Source organism: Talaromyces stipitatus, genomic scaffold (genome assembly GCF_000003125.1).
Source record: "Talaromyces stipitatus ATCC 10500 scf_1105507295523 genomic scaffold, whole genome shotgun sequence".
Lineage (NCBI taxonomy): Eukaryota > Fungi > Ascomycota > Eurotiomycetes > Eurotiales > Trichocomaceae > Talaromyces > Talaromyces stipitatus.
Genome location: NW_002990113.1, coordinates 1,654,317 through 1,671,943, shown reverse-complemented (window position 1 = coordinate 1,671,943; position 17,627 = coordinate 1,654,317). Strand labels below are relative to the sequence as shown.

Below are 17,627 nucleotides of genomic sequence, written 5' to 3'. Positions count from 1 at the left end.
GATTTTGGTCAAACTCAGCAAGAATTACGTTGCCTATTTTCTAGATCTACGAAATACACGAAATACGCATTATACGGGAAGATTTCGCTAAAATCATGCTGGTCATTAACTAACTGTCTAAACATAACGATCTATATGCACCACAACTCCACGTCTATCCAACGCTAATGATGAGACCTAGTACTGGGCTTCTGCAAGAACTTCGAGCCAGCACCACGGTGCGAAAATGCCCAGCGAATCTGGTTTGCCGCGCTAACCTCCAAATCCAACTCCTCAGCCCATGTCCACGCAAGACTGGTGTTCTTTTGGAATCCACGACCGACAAACGTGAAGTCCAAACCATCTTCTTCCAATAACTTGTTAGCCAGTTTACCGGAGGTGATGCTACCGACACTGGAGACGAGTAGTTTATCACCAACAGCCTTCTTGATTTCCACGGCGAATGGGGCCTGGAAAGCAGGACCGCCCTTGATCTTTTGCGCGGCATTGTTACCTCCCGAACTGACGTCGAGCAAGTCAATAGCACCCTGATCAGCAAGGATCTTGGCCAATTTTACAGAGTCTTCTAACGTCCAGCTAGGTTCACCGGCTTTGCTTTCTTCCAACCATTCCGTGGCAGAAATACGGAGGAAGACAGGGAAATTCGGCCCGACAGTCTCACGAGTCAACTGCGCGATTTCGAGGACTAATCGAATACGATTCTCGAAGCTGCCGCCGTATTCATCGGTTCGGTTGTTGGATTGAGGTGACATGAAAGAGCATAGGAGATAGCCGTGCGCACCGTGAATCTCGACAAAGTCGGCGCCGGCCTTGACAGCGCGCTTGACAGCGTCAACCCAGGCCTTTTTCAAGTCTTCAATATCCTGCTTCGTCATAGCCTTGGGGAGAGGGAAGCTGTCGGAAAAGGGGATATCACTAGGTCCCTTGACATTATTGGGCCATCCTCCGTTCTTCTCAAGCGCGACATCGCCGAATGACAACCACGGAGCAACGGTGCTGGCCTTGCGGCCTGCATGCGCTATTTGGACGCCAATGATTTGGTTCTGGCTGTGGACGAATTCAACGGTTCTGCGGAGAGGCTCGATCTGGGAGTCTTGCCACAGACCCAGATCTTCGGGTGTGATACGACCCTCGGGAAGGACGGAGGTTGCCTCGACCATGATGAATCCGGGACCACGCTGGGCGATGCCGCCCAAGTGCGCGATGTGCCAGTCATTCATGTGGCCATCTTTGGCGGAGTATTGGCAGAGGGGGGATAGCTGTAAGGTCAGTAAGCATTGGAACTAAGAGAGCGAGCGAGGGTGAGACATACGCCAATGCGATTGTGGAATGTAACACCGCGAATAGTCAAAGGCTGGAAGAGCTTGGGAGGAACAGTGCCGTCGGTCTGAGGGTTTGCAGCTGTTCCTGCAGGGGGACTTTGCTCGGGGGAGAAGTAGGAGATGCCCTTTGCGGGAGTGTTTTGGAGGTCAGGAGGGTTGTCGCGGCGAGCCATTGTGCTGTAATATATTGAAATGACGTTTCTATAAGGAGTCTATTGATTAATTGATGATACTGATGCTATGGAAAGAGGGACAAGGACTCTTTTATACTCGAGCGAACAGATGAGAAAAGAATGATAGAATCCAAGGACCCCCGCCTATACCCACCTTACGATCATCATAGAATCAGAGCTTACAAATCATGCTCTATACCATAGTAGTCTAATTTTCTCTGAAAATTTCTCACCCCTACGTATGAGATGAGTCAATTGTTTTCTGGCTATTGCTAGAGAACGGCCATTCCGTATCAGTATTTACTACTCTATCAAAGGATTCGACATTTTTAAGCCTCCCAACTTAAAATAATAATTAACTGGAGATATGATGTCAGCGATAAGCGAGCCCTTATCGATATCCCTGTATATCCGTAAAACCCGTTCAGAATCATCCAAGACTGGAAGTTTCTTCGGGTCTTTCGGGTGAAATTCTCATCCATTGAAATGAATCAGATGATTCGCTCAAATACTGTACATATGTAACAGATGAATTGCAGAAAGAATATCGCTATACTCCACCAAGTGGCGGAGACTTGCACCGTTTAAGTTTTCATATGGAACCACAACCGATCACCTAAGCCCATTACTAACCATGTGTCTCAAGAGTTCTCAACAAATGAGCTCATTTTTAATCTTCGGCGACTTTTGTCAGCAAGGAATGGCTGGCGTGGCGTCGGATCAGAGTACCGGGACTTGTCTAAAGATTCGCTACACGGGAATGCTTATTTTGATACTCTGCTTCCGACATCAGCCATGTTTCAATTTTTTTTTTTAAACTACTAGGACAATGACGTGGACATACCTTGGAATGTCTTGAGAGCGGCCTCCTCAGCGTCATGTTCCCATAGGATCTTGCGCGTTTTTTCGTCTATCCATCGATCGGGACTCTCCGAGTTCCCCTGCATTGCGAGACGGAACATTTCGTCTCGTTGGAGTTGTTCGGGCCCGTCCGGAAGATGGAGAGCAATACGGTTCAGTTTGCCTGATTGTTGAACCTGTTCGGCACGCTCTTTTCTGGAAGACTGGTATGCTTGGAGGGCAGCAGGGATGTCGAGCTTAGAGGAGATGGAGGAGAGAATTGCTCCTAAGGCACCGGCATCTTCGACTGCTTGAGCGGCTCCTTGAGCGACGTATGGACTGGCGGATTAGTTTGTGATATCATTGGGATGCGATAGTCACTTACAGCATTGGATGACACGCATCTCCAAGTAAAGCTATTGACCCCTTGGTCCAAGTCCTTAGCGGTGGATACAGATTCAACTTCCATTCCATGACAGCATCATCCTGTACATTCGCAATAATCTGCGTGACTCTCTCGTCCCATCCAGCATATTCATCAATCATGTCCTTCTTCGACCCTTTAATAGTCCACATATCATCCACCGTTCCACGATCAGGGTGAACCAACACAACATTAAACAGTTCATGATTCCGGAGCGGATACGCCACAATATGACAACCAGGACCAATCCAGCGTGTTGCACGGGATTGATCAATCATATCGCGCAGTACGGGATGAGCAAGCATTTCTTCTCGGGATAGTGTAATTCGATACGCGGCATCTCCCGTGGGTTGCACTTTTATTGTGTTGTCGTTGAGAATCTTGGGTCGGATATTGGATTTTATACCGTCTGCGGCTAGAACCACGTCCCCGCTGATGACTCTGCCGTCTGCCAGGATTACTTCTGTCTTGTCAAAGTTTACATCAACCACGTGCGAGTTGACGAGGAGTTGGACATTGGGCAGGGAGAGAGCTTTCTCAATGAGGGCGTTGTGCAAGTCTGCTCGGTGGATGGTCAATTGGTCGCCGTGTGCTGGATTGCAGGGGATGCATGCGAGCAGACTGCCATCTTGCCATCTTCGAATATCGATCTGCTGTAGCAGCGTTGCTTTTTCTCTATATGCCACTCCCCAGCCTGTGCACGATTAGAGGATGCTCACAATGCTCTAAGGGCATACTTACGGTCCAGTAGTCTGCCCATATTAGGCGAGACTTGAATACCTGCTCCTACTTCCATCAACTATGACAGTCAGCAGAGGTTACTCCTAAGCAGACCCGCAGATTGGACAGTCACCTTTGGCGCTGATTCAAGAATCACAACATTATGCCCTCGACGTCCCAGACTGAGTGCCGTGGCAATTCCACCGATACCTACTAGCGTCAGTTTTTCTACCTATACACTGGGCAGAAAGGTAAGGAGTACCTCCTCTGTAGAACTATCAGCCACGGAATACTTCAGTTTCGTATACAATGAATGATATCTTACCCGACTACTATAGCATTAAGAGGCACTTTGGCCTGCTCCCCTTTCTGTGCATGCATTTCGTATACGTGCCGTGTATAGAGACCTGGATGATGGTCGACGACGGAAAGAAACAAATAAATACTCAGACTACACCTAGACACCTAGACAAGATATCGGGGAGGAATCCGCGTGGGGAAGCAAATAGCTTGTACAGTCTTGATATCCGAGAGCGTAAGCCTTCGGAACATCCTAGGAGACACAAGGCAATTGTCTCCAACACAACTGCCGTGTCTTCTTCCCCAAAAGTACGAGAATTTGGCCTTACAAACGCAATATCTTGAGATTCATCATTGGATGAAATTCTTATTAGTGATCATACGACATTTGGGGCCAATTGTACTTTTTTCCTTCTTACTCCGTAAACATAGTGGAGATAACGTCCTGTGCTAAGTAGGCTAAAGAATCAGTGACTGGGGTAGAATCCCCGGCAAATGTGTTGATCTCAACAGCCGATAGTTGACTGTTTATATGGTTATGCGGTGCCGATTTTCCTTAATTGCTGATTGGCTGGGAATTTGATTCAATATAAAATTCTCTCCGAAATCCGTGCGACGAATCATGTTTCATATAATGTCCAGCGTACGCTGAGTAGTTGGGAGCGATTCAACGATACTTGATTCCGCCAGGTACCGAGTTGATATTGCGTATCTCTTCGTTCCATCATGCCGACTCGTTACATTCAACAACCACTAGATATAAAGGGCAGTCTCGTTTTCGTTCTACTCAAGATGTGGAATAAGAAGTGCATCCGCAAAGATGGAAGTATTGTTCCGGAAAGCCCTAATTCAACAATAGACATTGTCAATCTCGCTGGTGAACGAATCTAACCACATAAAAGACCATGTGTACATTTCTAAGCCATCGAATAGGAAATAGCCCCATATTCTCCATATTTTTGTACTTTTCATCGGCTTGGATATGTAGCAACCCTATTACCTAGTTAACTTCTCCACAAAACGTTCCCTAGGTAGGTGTGAATAAGTCTATGGGGCTTGACCTCAAGACTTCCCCTTCTCTCTTCACGAGCAACAGTGCTTACAACATATATCCATGGATTAAAGTCAATGCAGATACTAAGTCTATTCTCCTCCCTTCCCGCTACATGCAAATGCAAATGCACCCATCACTCCATACCCAATGCTTCCATGCCCCTGCATAATCATACACATACATCAACCGCATTTTCAAGAATTCCCATCTATGAAATCCGTTTATACTTCCTCGGATCCTTCCTACTCATCTTCACTTTATCTCTCGTCCCCTTGCCACCTTCCCAAAACCCGCTTCCGGATTTGCCGACCAGGACGTTTTTACATGCGCCACAGGTCTCGGGGCGGTAGATTTGTTCACGGGAGCAGAAGCCACTTTGACACTGTTAGTTTCAAAGATTATAGGGAGGTGGAGAGGGGAGTACCATATCATTCTGTTGCCGTGTTCGTTTGGATGGTCTGATTCTGCGTCGTGACATCTGTATACTCTTTAGTAAGAAAAAATAAGATGTGAGAATGTGGATATGTACTTGTCGCAAGGGAATACTTTGGCGCAGCAACTGAATCTATTCCACCACAAGTCAGTTCGTCAGTTCTGATTGAACAATGAAGATAGGTGAGAGGTATACCTGAACCACCGATAACTCTTCCCGTAATGCTTACATCGTCCTCGACGGGGTAATTCTTGACCGGCAACAATACCCAGATTCTCTCGGTTCTGGCCCGATTATCATCAGCATGAAATGTAAACAAGACAATACATGGTTAAAACTTACCTTCTTCCTTGGCGCAACAACTCGCAGATGTGATACTAACACGACAAGTCAGTAATTGCTTCTTCATGTGGCACATGACAAGACTATCATATGATACCCGTCAATACTTACATGCAGATACCCCGACAATCATAAACTTGACCTCGGAGATTTTAAAACCTACACCCAATTGGTCAGTATATCCTTTTCGGTATTCAAACATATCATCATGCGTACTCATTTTTCGGTGACATTCACGACAACTTGCCATTGCGGAATCGCCGCGAACAGCAAGGATACCCGGTGCTGGAAAGGGGGTTGAACATTCGGAGCATGTTGGTTGAAAATAACTATACTCTGATTAGCATTTCACGCAAGAGTATTCAGATACGAGGTGAGTCGCAGGGCGTGGTCGTGCAACATCGATTGACGTGTCAATTGGCACGACACTATTCAAAATCCAAATTCATATGCGGGCTGTGCAACGTCAGTCTTACCTTGGTAATAGATCAAATGCAGTGCAGCCTTCAAGATCCAGGTATCCAGCTCGCTGGGAATTGGGATGCATGAGTTGTCGCCGGAATGCTAATGTCACGTTAGCATCCGAGTAACCATTGGGGAAAGAATAGATAAGGGCTTACCGATATTGAACGAATTAGCACACTTCCTGCATGATTCCACCCTTATCGGAGATGGTTGACTAGGGTCATCTGTTGATTTGATGTTTTTGATATCGGTGTGTTCTTTGCATCGATCACATTTGGCTGTGATGGACAGCATTTTCGCTTCGAGTAATTCGATGCCGTACATCTCTAGACTGGGTAGATTGACGGCTGTGCCGCGCGCAGGCGCATTTGCAGTTGATGATGAGCTGGTTGCGCCGGTGATTGGTGCTCCACCATCTTGTGATTCTTCTGCAGAGTCGGGGTCGTAATCACTGCTATCATCGAATGGCGAGTCGCTATCATCGCTATCTTGTCCTCCTGGCATTGACCATTCGGGCGGTCGTGGAATGAATACGATGTGCGCTCGATCTGAATCTGCGCTGCTATCGTGATCGTGATCTTCATCAATTGGCGCAGGAACGGTATCAAGGTCAGCTGCAGGAGCTTGAATCTCCGGCTGTTTTGTCTCATTCGTCGGGGCGTTCAGAAGAAGATGCATGTTATTCGCGAGATAATTCACCTGCGCCATCAACGTCGTATGAGGCCCTTTCAATATCCACTGCTTGAATCCAAGCTCTACTGCACGCGCTTCATCCGTATCTATCGCTTGGAACTCGACAGAGCTCTTTTCAAGTGGATACAGTGCTGGAACAGACAACTTGACCGACTTCACCGCGTGTAGACTAACCGGAAGTCGCTCTAGTTTCGTAGGGGTGATGGGAATGATATACCGTAGATCATCAAGCTTTTTGTAAAGAGGGATCCGATTCAAACGCGCTTCGAGTTGCTTCGTCTCTGACTTTCTCGTCTTTTCGGCTTCTGCACGCTGCTCGGGTGTATACTCCACCCGTTTCGGCACAGGGACAATCCGTTCTATAGGTGTAGCAGGCTTCTCCTCAACCTGACTCTTCGGCTCTTCCTTTGATGGTGCCGGAGTCGACGCTTTGCGACCCGTAGTATTAGCCACAATTTTAATCGTCGGGGCCTTTTCGGCACTCAGAAACCGCTCCAGACTTCTATCAAGACTATTCATCAACCCTAGTAATGTGATGGGTCGTCGATCCTTGATAGCAGAATCAATCAACCCATCGAATCCCCTTTCAACATTAATCTGAAAGCCTCTAGGCATGTCCGGATTGGTTACCCTAAGTCTAGGTCTGCTGGTTTCTGCGGGCCAATCATGAGGGACATGCAAGGAGCAATAGAGCTTGGGCATGTCAAATGGAAAGTCCGGGTCTGTAGGGGCCATGCCAAACGTAAAAGTGTTTCCAGAGTCATCCTGTCGCTCTTTGGGATGGAACCTGCGTCTCAGTTGCGCGATCTGGAAGTCTCGGGGAGAATCTTGCTGTGCTTTGGGGACAGGCTTGGGGACTGCCTGGCGTTGCGAGTTGTTTGTCTTCCTCACCTTTTGGGATTGAGTCGGGGCTGATACTGTTTCTGGCACTCCTTGATCGGGGGCTATATGAAGGTACGGACAAGCATCGCCGCTGCGACAACCTATTGTACGGTCAGACCAGCAAATGACAATACGACGTATCGACAAAAACAATGTAATTGTAAAACAATCCCTTTCAAAACATCAAGTAAACATACTTACCCTTTTTCGTTCCGAAAAAGCGACAGGGCTTCTGCTTGCCATTTCCATGTGGATGGGTGGAGCTGTTCTGATGCATTGAGGCTGCATTATTCTGATGCTGAGCGCTTGCCAACTCAGCAAGCGCGGTACCTATATTGATAAGTCTCGGAGTCAGCGATGAGCGTGTGATCAGGATGATTACTCAAATCGATCAGTGGGCGGCATGCATGTCTCTGAGTATGCTTATTGTTCAGACTGCCTATGTAGCTGCAGATGTGGCGTTGTCACATCTCTCGATTCATGATGATCAGCATTGCAGAGGTTAAGCGAACCGGCAGCAAGCATTGAGCAGGGCTGGTATCACAAATGATACGAGCATTTGCTCGACTGGCGGTGACGAATGTACAGCGCATCGGTCAGAAGAGCAATTACGCAGTACCTGCAGGGAAACAACGGGCATAACAAATAGAAATGGGGAAAAAAAGAAAATCTAGGCGCCGACTGAGCTTACCGTTGGCTTGGGCAGAGCTGAGGCTGTCACTTGACTGGGGCTGGTTTGCTGCCTCCATGGGGACGGTTGACAGCCAGTCAGTGGACGGTATCTGTGACGCGGGGAATAATCAGTATCAAAGATCTACACTGTATGTGCAATATAACAGAGGATAACTACCTTGCGATAGCACTCGCCTATACGAGGTGGTGGCGGAAGAGAACAAGGATAACCTTGACAGGTGAAGTTGCGGAAGTTCTAATCTTAGGCAGTTGAGATGCCAACGCAGCAATGAGTCTGATCTGGTGACCGCGATCGCGTCCACGTGAAATCAGCAATATCGAGCAACAATAATTGTATCTCGCGGTAAATTCGTCTGACGGAGAATACCACGATTGGGCGAGATTTGTCAGGTTTAAAGGTTTTGTAGGCGGGACGATATCGAAAAGGTGACTCACAATTATCACTTCTTACATGGCCATCACCACGCGTCTGCACTCTTACTAAAAAATCATATTTTCTCGAGGTGAAGACTTGAGATGTTGATTTTGGAGCTAATGATTGGCTCAAACTCATCACTCACGATGAGTCGACAACACGCAGTCTGATTGGCTGGGTAGAGGTTCAGCCTGAGGCCTGACACTTGATGCCTCAGGCATAAAGAAATATTAGGTAAGCACTCTTAACGCCTACACTCCGCGCTTCTCCACCAATCCTTTTTGAGCATAGGACGTGGTTATGATTCATGCTGGAGTCAAAACCTGGATTCTGATGAACAGCTCTCCGATGATCAATTGCCAGTCAACAAGTGAAATGGCTCGGATGAGGTTTCCAGAAGAAAGGAATATCTAATTGAATGCTTTCAAGCCGATAGCAAAGTGAGGTCGAAATGAGTAATATGGCGTACTACGTAAAGAATACATCGATCTGCCACGCGTGAGGACAGATGGTAAGGTATTGTACCGTTACGGGATATATCATTTCATTACGGAGTACTATGTACTTACATTCGACTCACCGACGGACACCAGATCTGTGCATAGCCAACTGAATGAAGTATGGAGATGAGATGCATTCCCCCACAAGATCGGGGTACAGTGCACCGACAGCCTTATTACCGAACGAGTAAGTCTTCCAGAAGGACGAAAAGAATTAGGAACCGTTTGATTCTAAAGAGGCTTAGTTTCCATTTTATTTTCAGCTGGCAGCGAATCAACGCAGCATAATTAAGGTTTGCAATGGATCTTTCTTTTGAATTTTCAAACTTCCGATTGGTGGATGGGCAGTTGCTGTATTGTATCATTGTACCACAGTCGCCAAATACATACGATGTATTGTTTTAAACAGCGTTGTATGCTTACACACGAGTACATCGATACTACAGTAAATATGTACTCAAAATCATACGTTGACGATGTACATGTTCACATTATAGGATGGTATCGATAGTGTCAAGCATAGGTACACGTCAATGTCCACCCCTGAGTCGGTCACAAGACAGCAGTTGCTCCTTGATATCCTCTATTGTCTTACAAGGTCAATTGACAGAATTGGATCTACCTAAAATACCTACACAGTCTCTGAATCTCTGAATAGAGAGACCTTGAAACCAGAACAGCTGAACGGCTAAGACAAGTATCTTGATTCAGTGCGGATACACCGTATGCTTGATTTGATGGGTAAGCAAGTTACATCAGGAGACTGTATGACCTGATTCCATGGCAATGTTTCCTGGCCGTAAATTGTATTACACCAACACGTGGTTTGTACTACAACACAGAATAGTTACAATATCAAACCAAGGACAAGGACAACCTCGTACAATTTTCCAATCGATCAATAAATGTGTTCACAGTAACCCTAGAAACCTGCCTTGAAAAGAAGTGGACATTCATACTCTGTACACGTGAGTTGTAACCTTCCCGTCCAATCCAATCCAATTCATCTCCACCCCTTCATTGAATTCTCCAAGAAACTCTTCCCAGCCGCTCCAGTCATCTGCAATTAACATCGGCAGACCTAGAATCCATATTCGCCCCTGTCCATATTGCCAAGTGGAGCTTCTGCCTAACAGTGGTGGCCAGTGGCCAAACCCGATAGTTTTTTAATTACTTCTCGGGCAGCCGAGTCTTAGCGGTGAAAATTTTTCGGTATGCCGTGTTTGATAATTTTTCTTTTTGTTTGACCGACAGCCCTTTCCGAGTAGGCAGTAGTATGTGGAGTATTGTACTCCGTGCGTATTATTATCGGGCCTAGAAGATGGAGGTAGGATTTTTCTGATGTTGCATTTTGAAGTAGGGACTGTAATTTACGGTTTGTACGAGTAACGGTATGCCTGGGAGGAAAGTCACCTGTTCACCCGAACCCTCGTCGCGAGACGGTAAATTTCCTTTTTGGGGAATTTTGTTCGTTGTTCGTTGTCTTGATGTTTTCCTATCAATGTCGGACACTCTCACTTCATTGTGGCAGTATTGTGTATATCGCATCTTCAATCTACCTGGTAATACCTACTGAGCTCACTATGGTTCAATTAATCTGACACATCAACACAATCAGAGTCATAGCCCTAGCCACTCTCAGATTCGAGTGCATGTACGTATACAGTACTTCTCTCGAGTTACTACTTAAAGGGTCAAAGTCATGTACCTATGTAGCCACCTGCAGCCACATGTATGCACAGCATACATGCCAACCCAGCACGTACATAAATGATCTAGACCAACAAACTGTTCGACTCTTCCTCGACTTACAAAGTACGCACAACTTGATTTATTTGTTGTTTCCAGGCTATCAGGTAGAGAAGACCTGCATTTACTTATCTGCTAACTGCACCCTTCAATAATAGAGCATATGTAATACTTACGGGATTCCAAGATCCTAGAAATATTTACACCGCTTTTTCCAAGTACTATCTCTCTTGTTGATCATCTAGCGACAACAAAGCAATCACAAGAATAAGACGAACAATGCTTAATCCAACATCTTGCTCGAAGTTGCTTCCCGTCAAAAGTTCTAGACCCGGCAAATCCATGTATTAATTGCCCCCAATTCCCCGTTGCGCGTGATACCAAGAAAACAATCAAATAAGTAAGATAGACGTCAGAAGCCACGACAAAAGAAAAGAAAAGAAACGAAGTACATACTGCGCGTATAGAAAAAGCAATGACAAGTCACGGGAGTATCCGACAGGTCTCAGCGGAATGTTTAGGGTTTAGTTTGTTGCGAGGGGAAAATGTTCATATGATCATTCCCCGAGGGTTAGTTACAGTTAGCATTCTGGGGGTTTGGTTTAGGGACCTGCCTGTATGGGTTTAATGTGTTTACTTATCGGACTGACTCCGACGACTGAGTCAGTGACAAGTACTAACTTATCTACCTAGGGATGATAAGTAGTATATCACATTTATATAATATTGGTGTATGTAACTATAGACAAGGTACTTGTACTCGAGGGCTGTGCGCTGGCACACCATTCTAGGTACGAGGACACCTCCAGCCCTATTTTCATGCTGTAAACAGAAGACTAAATCCGCGATAAGCGCTTGCCGGTTCATCCAGTATACACATATCCATGGATATGTACAGAGTCAATAGCTACCTTCCAAGATCAACGACAATCTAGACCGAGACTGTTTACTTCATTATTTACTCTACATCTACAAACTCAATGAGATAATCAATCAATAGACAATAGATATTTAATAATCACTTTTATTCTCTCCAACAAATCAACTCCATAAAAGTGTATGAAACAAACAAATACTCAAGTGGTATCAAAACAATTCGCGTAATCAAAAGTCCCCCAGAAAAAAAAGCCCGAATCCATAGACAAAAAATGGTGTAAAAACAATCAGGTTTCCTCATCATGATCAATGGAATGTCATGCCATCATAACAATTAATTCGGTCGGTCGGTCCCAAAACATGGTGTCATACCCATGAGAAACAGTGTCTAATCATAACGAATAAACGAGGCTTGGTTTTTCTTTTTGATCTGAAATGAAACAGGCAGGAGGGAATAAAAAAAATACAGGGCCATGAGGTCTTTTAATCGTGATAAAATAATGCAAACAGCCAACCCTCGCAATGCATGGGAAAGTGGATGTTGAGATAGAAGAAAGCAAAGGGAAAAAAAAAAAGAAAAAAAAAAAGCAACGCCGTTTAATGCTGTAATAAATCTCGTACATTCCTGGACGTTATTGACTGGTGAATGGTGAAGGGTCTACCATCCCTTGACATGGTATTCCCATGGTCCGTAATCGTTGTAGTTGTTCCATGAGCTGTTCTTAGAAGTATCTTTTGCACTGCCGTCGGCTGTACGGTCGCCAGCCGGTTGTCCCTTCGGACCGGGGTATTCTTTGAGGTTGGCCATGTCGTGGGTTGTATGGCGACGCTTGAAGACTGCTGTGGCCGTCGTATTCTTTTGTTGCCGTTCCCACAATAAATGTCGACGAAGAGACTCGGTTAATTCGGTTGCCAACATATTGCGTCGCGTCGTGCGCGGTGAGTGCGCTCCAGACCCCTGTGCAGTAGATTTCACAATAATCGGCTTCGATCGTGGTACATCGCGACCCTTCATAGTCAAATTGTCGCCGTCATCTGGCGACGCGCCCGTCGAAGGTCCATTAGGTGGCGTGACTCGTACTGATCGTTGCAATGCCGGGGAAGATCTAGTAGGCATGCCCATTTTCGTTGGTTGGTGCATCATCATAGTCAACAGAGACGGTCTCGAGACCAAGTTCGGCCGCGAATCAACCCGCTGGAACAATTCCTTGTCGTCCACACTCGACTGTCCGCTTTCCGTCACCGAGTCTTCCCAATCTTCGTCATCTTCGTCTTCGATGGCACTTTCGGATGGCTCCTCCTCGGTATCGTCTGTCTCGATCGCATCCTCGTCTTCGTAGATACGCTCCTCAATAGGCTTGATTGTACGAGACTCGGCCTCGTCGCGGAATGAAGTAACCTTCTTGTCGGGAGAGACGCCATTAGTAGTCTCAGTAGGTTGGCGACTAAGTTCCTCGGATAGTGAACTGCGATGGGGATTGATGGTATGGTTAGGGGTCATTCGTTCCTCAAACGAGCTCTCGTCATCGCCAGAAGATCCTCCCAAGGTGAACATTCCGCCTTTACGCTTGCTGGGCGCGAGTTTCTGCTGTAACGGCACTTTAGCTGCGGAATTCTTCTCTGCGCCAGCAAGACGCGTACTTGAACGGTAAGACGATGAAATCTGGGAAGGTGAAAACCCGCGGACAATACTGGGCGTCTTGGTCAAAATAGGCCTGGCAGGAATAACGCCCGATGAAGAGACACTAGTGTCGGACCCTGCGGTGGTTACACCATCACTATCATTGTTCTCAGGCGCAGTCGTTGTGGAACAGGACTCGGCGGAATGAAGAGTGTGTGGGCGGCGCATGGGCTCTTCAATTACCGCTTCGACGGGTTCCTGAGGAGTGGATGCAGGAGGAGAGGCAGCGCGAGGAGTGACATCGACCACGGTCGGACTGGTTGGAAGAGGTTCTAAAGCCTTTCTCTCTTTGATGTTCAAAACCATTCGCTCTAGATCAAGAGAAGTAATATGCTTTTCCTTTCCGAGCATTAAAGCCTCGTCGTTAAGCACAGCAGGCTTCACCTCAACTGGGCCAGGCTTAATGTGCGATTCAATGCGGTCTTCGTCTACAGACGCGGCAGACTCGACACTTGCTGACAAGGGTGGCATCTCCGAGGATTCGGCACGCAGGAGCGGGATTGCAGAGGTGTCGGATTCACTGGCGGGAGCGACACAAAATGTCTCACGCGTCCACAAACGCCAGGTAAGATTTTCTAAACGTCGTCCCTCTTCCATGTAATCTGCACATTTCGAGAAGACTATCCAAATATTAGTATGTGTTCATTGATAGGCTCAAGAGGTCACCTACCGAGCCACATGCCGTGAAGACTTTGAGTATTGGCCGTGTCGACCTTGTGGATTTTGGCCGCATCCACCGTCAGGACGGGCGTAGACAATTTCGGCATGTTGGTGTCGACACGGTTGAATCTATCGGGAAAACTAGACATGAAGTTTGGGGTCGCCGTGGTCCCCAAGCGTGTTCGAACGGCGTGTTGAAAAGCGTGCGACTGAACACTTCGGTTGAATGGAAGTTGGTTATCTTGTTGGTCGAGTTGGAATGGCCCAAACTCGCCCTAATGCTGCTGCTTTCGTCCTTCTCTTCGTCCTTGGTGAATTGGCTGTGATTTAGCGGTGGGCCGAGTGTGAGGCGATCGACGAGGTATGTGATGCTCCCAGCGGAAGGAAAAGCCGTTAAGCAGGCCGTTTCTTTTTCCTTTTCCTTTCTCTTTCCGTGGCCGAGGCTGACGCAGAAGAAGAGAATAGTGAAAGGGATCGACGAGAGGAGTAGATCTGGTATGTGAGATTGTGGACGGGGAATGGGTGGTGGAGGTGGAAATACGGGGGGGGAGGAGGAGGATAGGAAGAAAGAAGAAAGAGCGAGACGGATGATAATAATATGGTAGCCGACTAGCAGTGGTACTTTCCCAGGCTTACTCCGTAAAATGATTGAAATGGAGACATCGTGGCACACACTAAGAGTGACTAACTGTACCGAGGGAATGGAGAGCGCGAAAAAAAAGCGTGTGAACAAGAAAAGGAGACGGTGGATCCACATGGACGCTTCTGGCCGGTTGGTAACTTACTGTCCTGTATCATACGTACGTATGCTTTCGCCCAGCGGGCCCGTTCCGTACGTGACGGATCAATACGTGTACTGTATTGTATTCATCCTCTACTGCTTGCCTCTGGCATTCATATTCCTATTTTCTATTTCACATTGCTGACACCTCTCATAGCTGAGCTATGAGAGTGCTGACTCTATATGGATGTCTACCGAACAGCAGAAAAAGAAACGTCATCAGTTGTATGACAGTTCGTGGGGGATCAAAATGTGTTCGATCCCGTGACCGATCCGAATTCCCGCTAGTCCCGTTCGGTTCCGTACCTTGTCTTGCCACCGGTGAGCCTTCCTTTCAAAAGTCACGAGATTGATTGACCCTTCAAACATTTGTTGGTTATCATTATCATCGCCTGAGACTTTGCGCTGCCTGTCTGGCAGCGTGTCGCCACTCTGGAGTTCGCTGATGATTATGCGGAGAATGACCGTACTGGGCAACAGCCGGGTCTATCTCCCCAGATATTCTCCCAAGGGAACCCTGGAGAGGCACCCTTCGGACTCTTCGGAGAGAAGTGAGTAAGATGCTTTCAATTAGAATTTTCAATTTCAGACAAATACTCGAGACGACAGTGGCTTGCCGGGGAAGTGCGGGATGTCTCCGTATCGAGCCGGCTGAATCCAGGTTGTCGGGACGATCTGTCTGCATTCGCTGCTTTGCATATTCTTCTACAAAGGGCAAGATACAACATGAAGATTCAATGTACATGCATCAGAATCATACTCCTCCCGCAGACATTTATTGTCCAGTTCATCCCATAAAGACCAGCTGATCGGTAGAGGATATTAGCCGTCAGCCTTGGCAAGGCTTACTCTATCATCTTTGGCGGCTGCGCTAATCGATTCCCCGATAATTAGCAGACTCGATGAATAAATAGGTTTATGCTTTACACGTTTCCACGGGATCCCTGTCGAGATGGATATACGGAAGATATCTCGGCAATTGAGTGCTTTACTTTACTGTAATCCTCCTCAGGCTATCCGCGGTCGACTTGACCTCAATTTCCTGTCTTCCATTAAGTCTTATGAATATATCAGCCTTACAATGCAAGTCATGACATCTAATACATCTTTTTGGCATCGCGGAGTATTCTTCCTGATTCTACAAGTTTGTTTGCTCGTAAGAAGTCAAATGCGGAGAAGAGCTCTCCGCACCGAAAGAGGAAATAAAACGTCCACATTTCCTTTTTCGGCAATGAGGATGCAATGCGGGGAACCCAGCTGACCTGAAAAGTCTGCTTGCACAATGCATCGAATACGAGTTGGGGTAACGATGAATATGACGGAAAGAAATTGTCTGTAGACAATCGCATGATGAACAATGTTCGAGGTATGAGAAATAATATTAAAGTGGTCCAATCTATGTGTCGTTAAAGAATCAAGTGGTCGTGTCAAGAGATACAAGCAATATGTACGAACTCTTCTGATCGCAGCACGGGTTTGACTATGCATTTACGATTTGTATAGGGTTATTCAAGGTCATATCATATCAGCAGTTCAGATTTAAGCTGCAGCTAATCACAACCTTTACTGCAGCGATCGTCGTTGGCGTTGATGGCTTGTTAGCTATGCTTACAGCGAATAAGGCTGAGTATATAGCTCGCATGTATGTAAGTAGTAACTACACCATATAAGTGGATATGTTATGTCTAGGTATTTGGGTATTGACAATTCAAAATAACCTTGGTATGTACGTATAGCAAAATACTCAGCAATCGAGCACATGGCATATCGAACAACGCATCAATTTGATCCCATGGTCACATCGGTACACGATAGATACCTCGGGTGTTGCCGCAATACCGGCAATGCAACTCATAATTGTTGTCGCATCGTCCACACCGAGGCTATGAACGGCTAAATGGATATAACCAAAATCAGATCAGATACTCCGTATCGTATTATTAGCATTAGCCTCGTGATGGCTGTCAAAGTGATACACTTGCAGCAAGACCAGATACGTGGCAAGCTGTGGTACAATTGAATTTTTTACAGTAGTTTAACTTGGGGCGTAGCGTGCGTTTGTGGCGAGGTCACGGGGCTGTATATAGCTTTCGGTGTGGTGTATTCCGTTGCAGGAGTCACTAAGCCAGCCTCATGTCGACTGTTTGGAGATGTATCCCGTAGCTTGTATAGAAAATGCCGATGCTACTCAGAAATATTATATTAATCACCTGAAACATGTGTCTGGCCTATGGATATTGTATGTGGCGATTCATACTGGTGTTGTTGTTTATCGCATGATAGTGACAGATCCACAGCGGAAGAGGTTCAGTATTGATAGACAGAAGAATTTCTCGTCTGATTGGATATTACAGATCGAATCTATCAACAGCAGATACAGCTTCACGTCCAATACATCAATCGCATTTGCCATTTTGTCAAATTACTCTCCGAGCTATACAGATATACACCGTACAGAGTACTAACCCAGCAAGTGTCAGATCATATGATCCTGTTTGCCCTAGGACTGTGATCGGGCATTAACTCAGCCATGATCACCAGAATACTGCTCCATAGCAGCTTCGAGAATACAGATGATATTACCAAATCAAGTTACACAATCATCGGAGAGAAAGATATGATTA

General features: G+C 46.3%; 4 protein-coding genes across 5 annotated transcripts, besides 1 other annotated feature; all 4 read right to left on the bottom strand.

The window, feature by feature from the left end:
* Positions 1-86: 86 nt before the first annotated feature.
* On the bottom strand, positions 87-1,495 carry TSTA_065480 (NADH-dependent flavin oxidoreductase, putative; the record flags this gene model as incomplete). Its single annotated transcript, XM_002340439.1, has 2 exons — positions 87-1,259; positions 1,313-1,495. The coding sequence occupies 2 exons, from the start codon at positions 1,493-1,495 to the stop codon at positions 165-167; spliced, it is 1,278 nt and encodes a 425-aa protein (XP_002340480.1). The 3' UTR covers positions 87-164.
* Positions 1,496-1,817: 322 nt separating this feature from the next.
* On the bottom strand, positions 1,818-3,860 carry TSTA_065470 (salicylate hydroxylase, putative; the record flags this gene model as incomplete). Of its 2 annotated transcripts, XM_002340438.1 has the most annotated exons (7): positions 1,818-2,272; positions 2,340-2,674; positions 2,721-3,453; positions 3,501-3,558; positions 3,613-3,689; positions 3,742-3,746; positions 3,805-3,860. In XM_002340438.1, 7 exons carry the CDS (start codon positions 3,858-3,860, stop codon positions 2,235-2,237), a joined length of 1,302 nt encoding a protein of 433 aa, XP_002340479.1. In that variant the 3' UTR covers positions 1,818-2,234. The 2 variants fall into 2 exon arrangements, with proteins under 2 accessions (XP_002340479.1, XP_002340478.1); XM_002340437.1 differs by having other exon boundaries at positions 1,818-2,674.
* A 1,006-nt stretch (positions 3,861-4,866) lies between these two features.
* TSTA_065460 (uncharacterized protein) lies at positions 4,867-7,925 on the bottom strand (the record flags this gene model as incomplete). Its single annotated transcript, XM_002340436.1, has 9 exons — positions 4,867-5,207; positions 5,258-5,398; positions 5,462-5,550; positions 5,609-5,643; positions 5,720-5,767; positions 5,825-5,937; positions 6,085-6,172; positions 6,229-7,749; positions 7,850-7,925. 8 exons carry the CDS (start codon positions 7,923-7,925, stop codon positions 5,323-5,325), a joined length of 2,046 nt encoding a protein of 681 aa, XP_002340477.1. The 3' UTR covers positions 4,867-5,207; positions 5,258-5,322.
* A 4,070-nt stretch (positions 7,926-11,995) lies between these two features.
* On the bottom strand, positions 11,996-14,371 carry TSTA_065450 (uncharacterized protein; the record flags this gene model as incomplete). Its single annotated transcript, XM_002340435.1, has 2 exons — positions 11,996-14,182; positions 14,233-14,371. 2 exons carry the CDS (start codon positions 14,369-14,371, stop codon positions 12,540-12,542), a joined length of 1,782 nt encoding a protein of 593 aa, XP_002340476.1. The 3' UTR covers positions 11,996-12,539.
* Positions 12,446-12,468: a microsatellite.
* Positions 14,372-17,627: the final 3,256 nt, after the last annotated feature.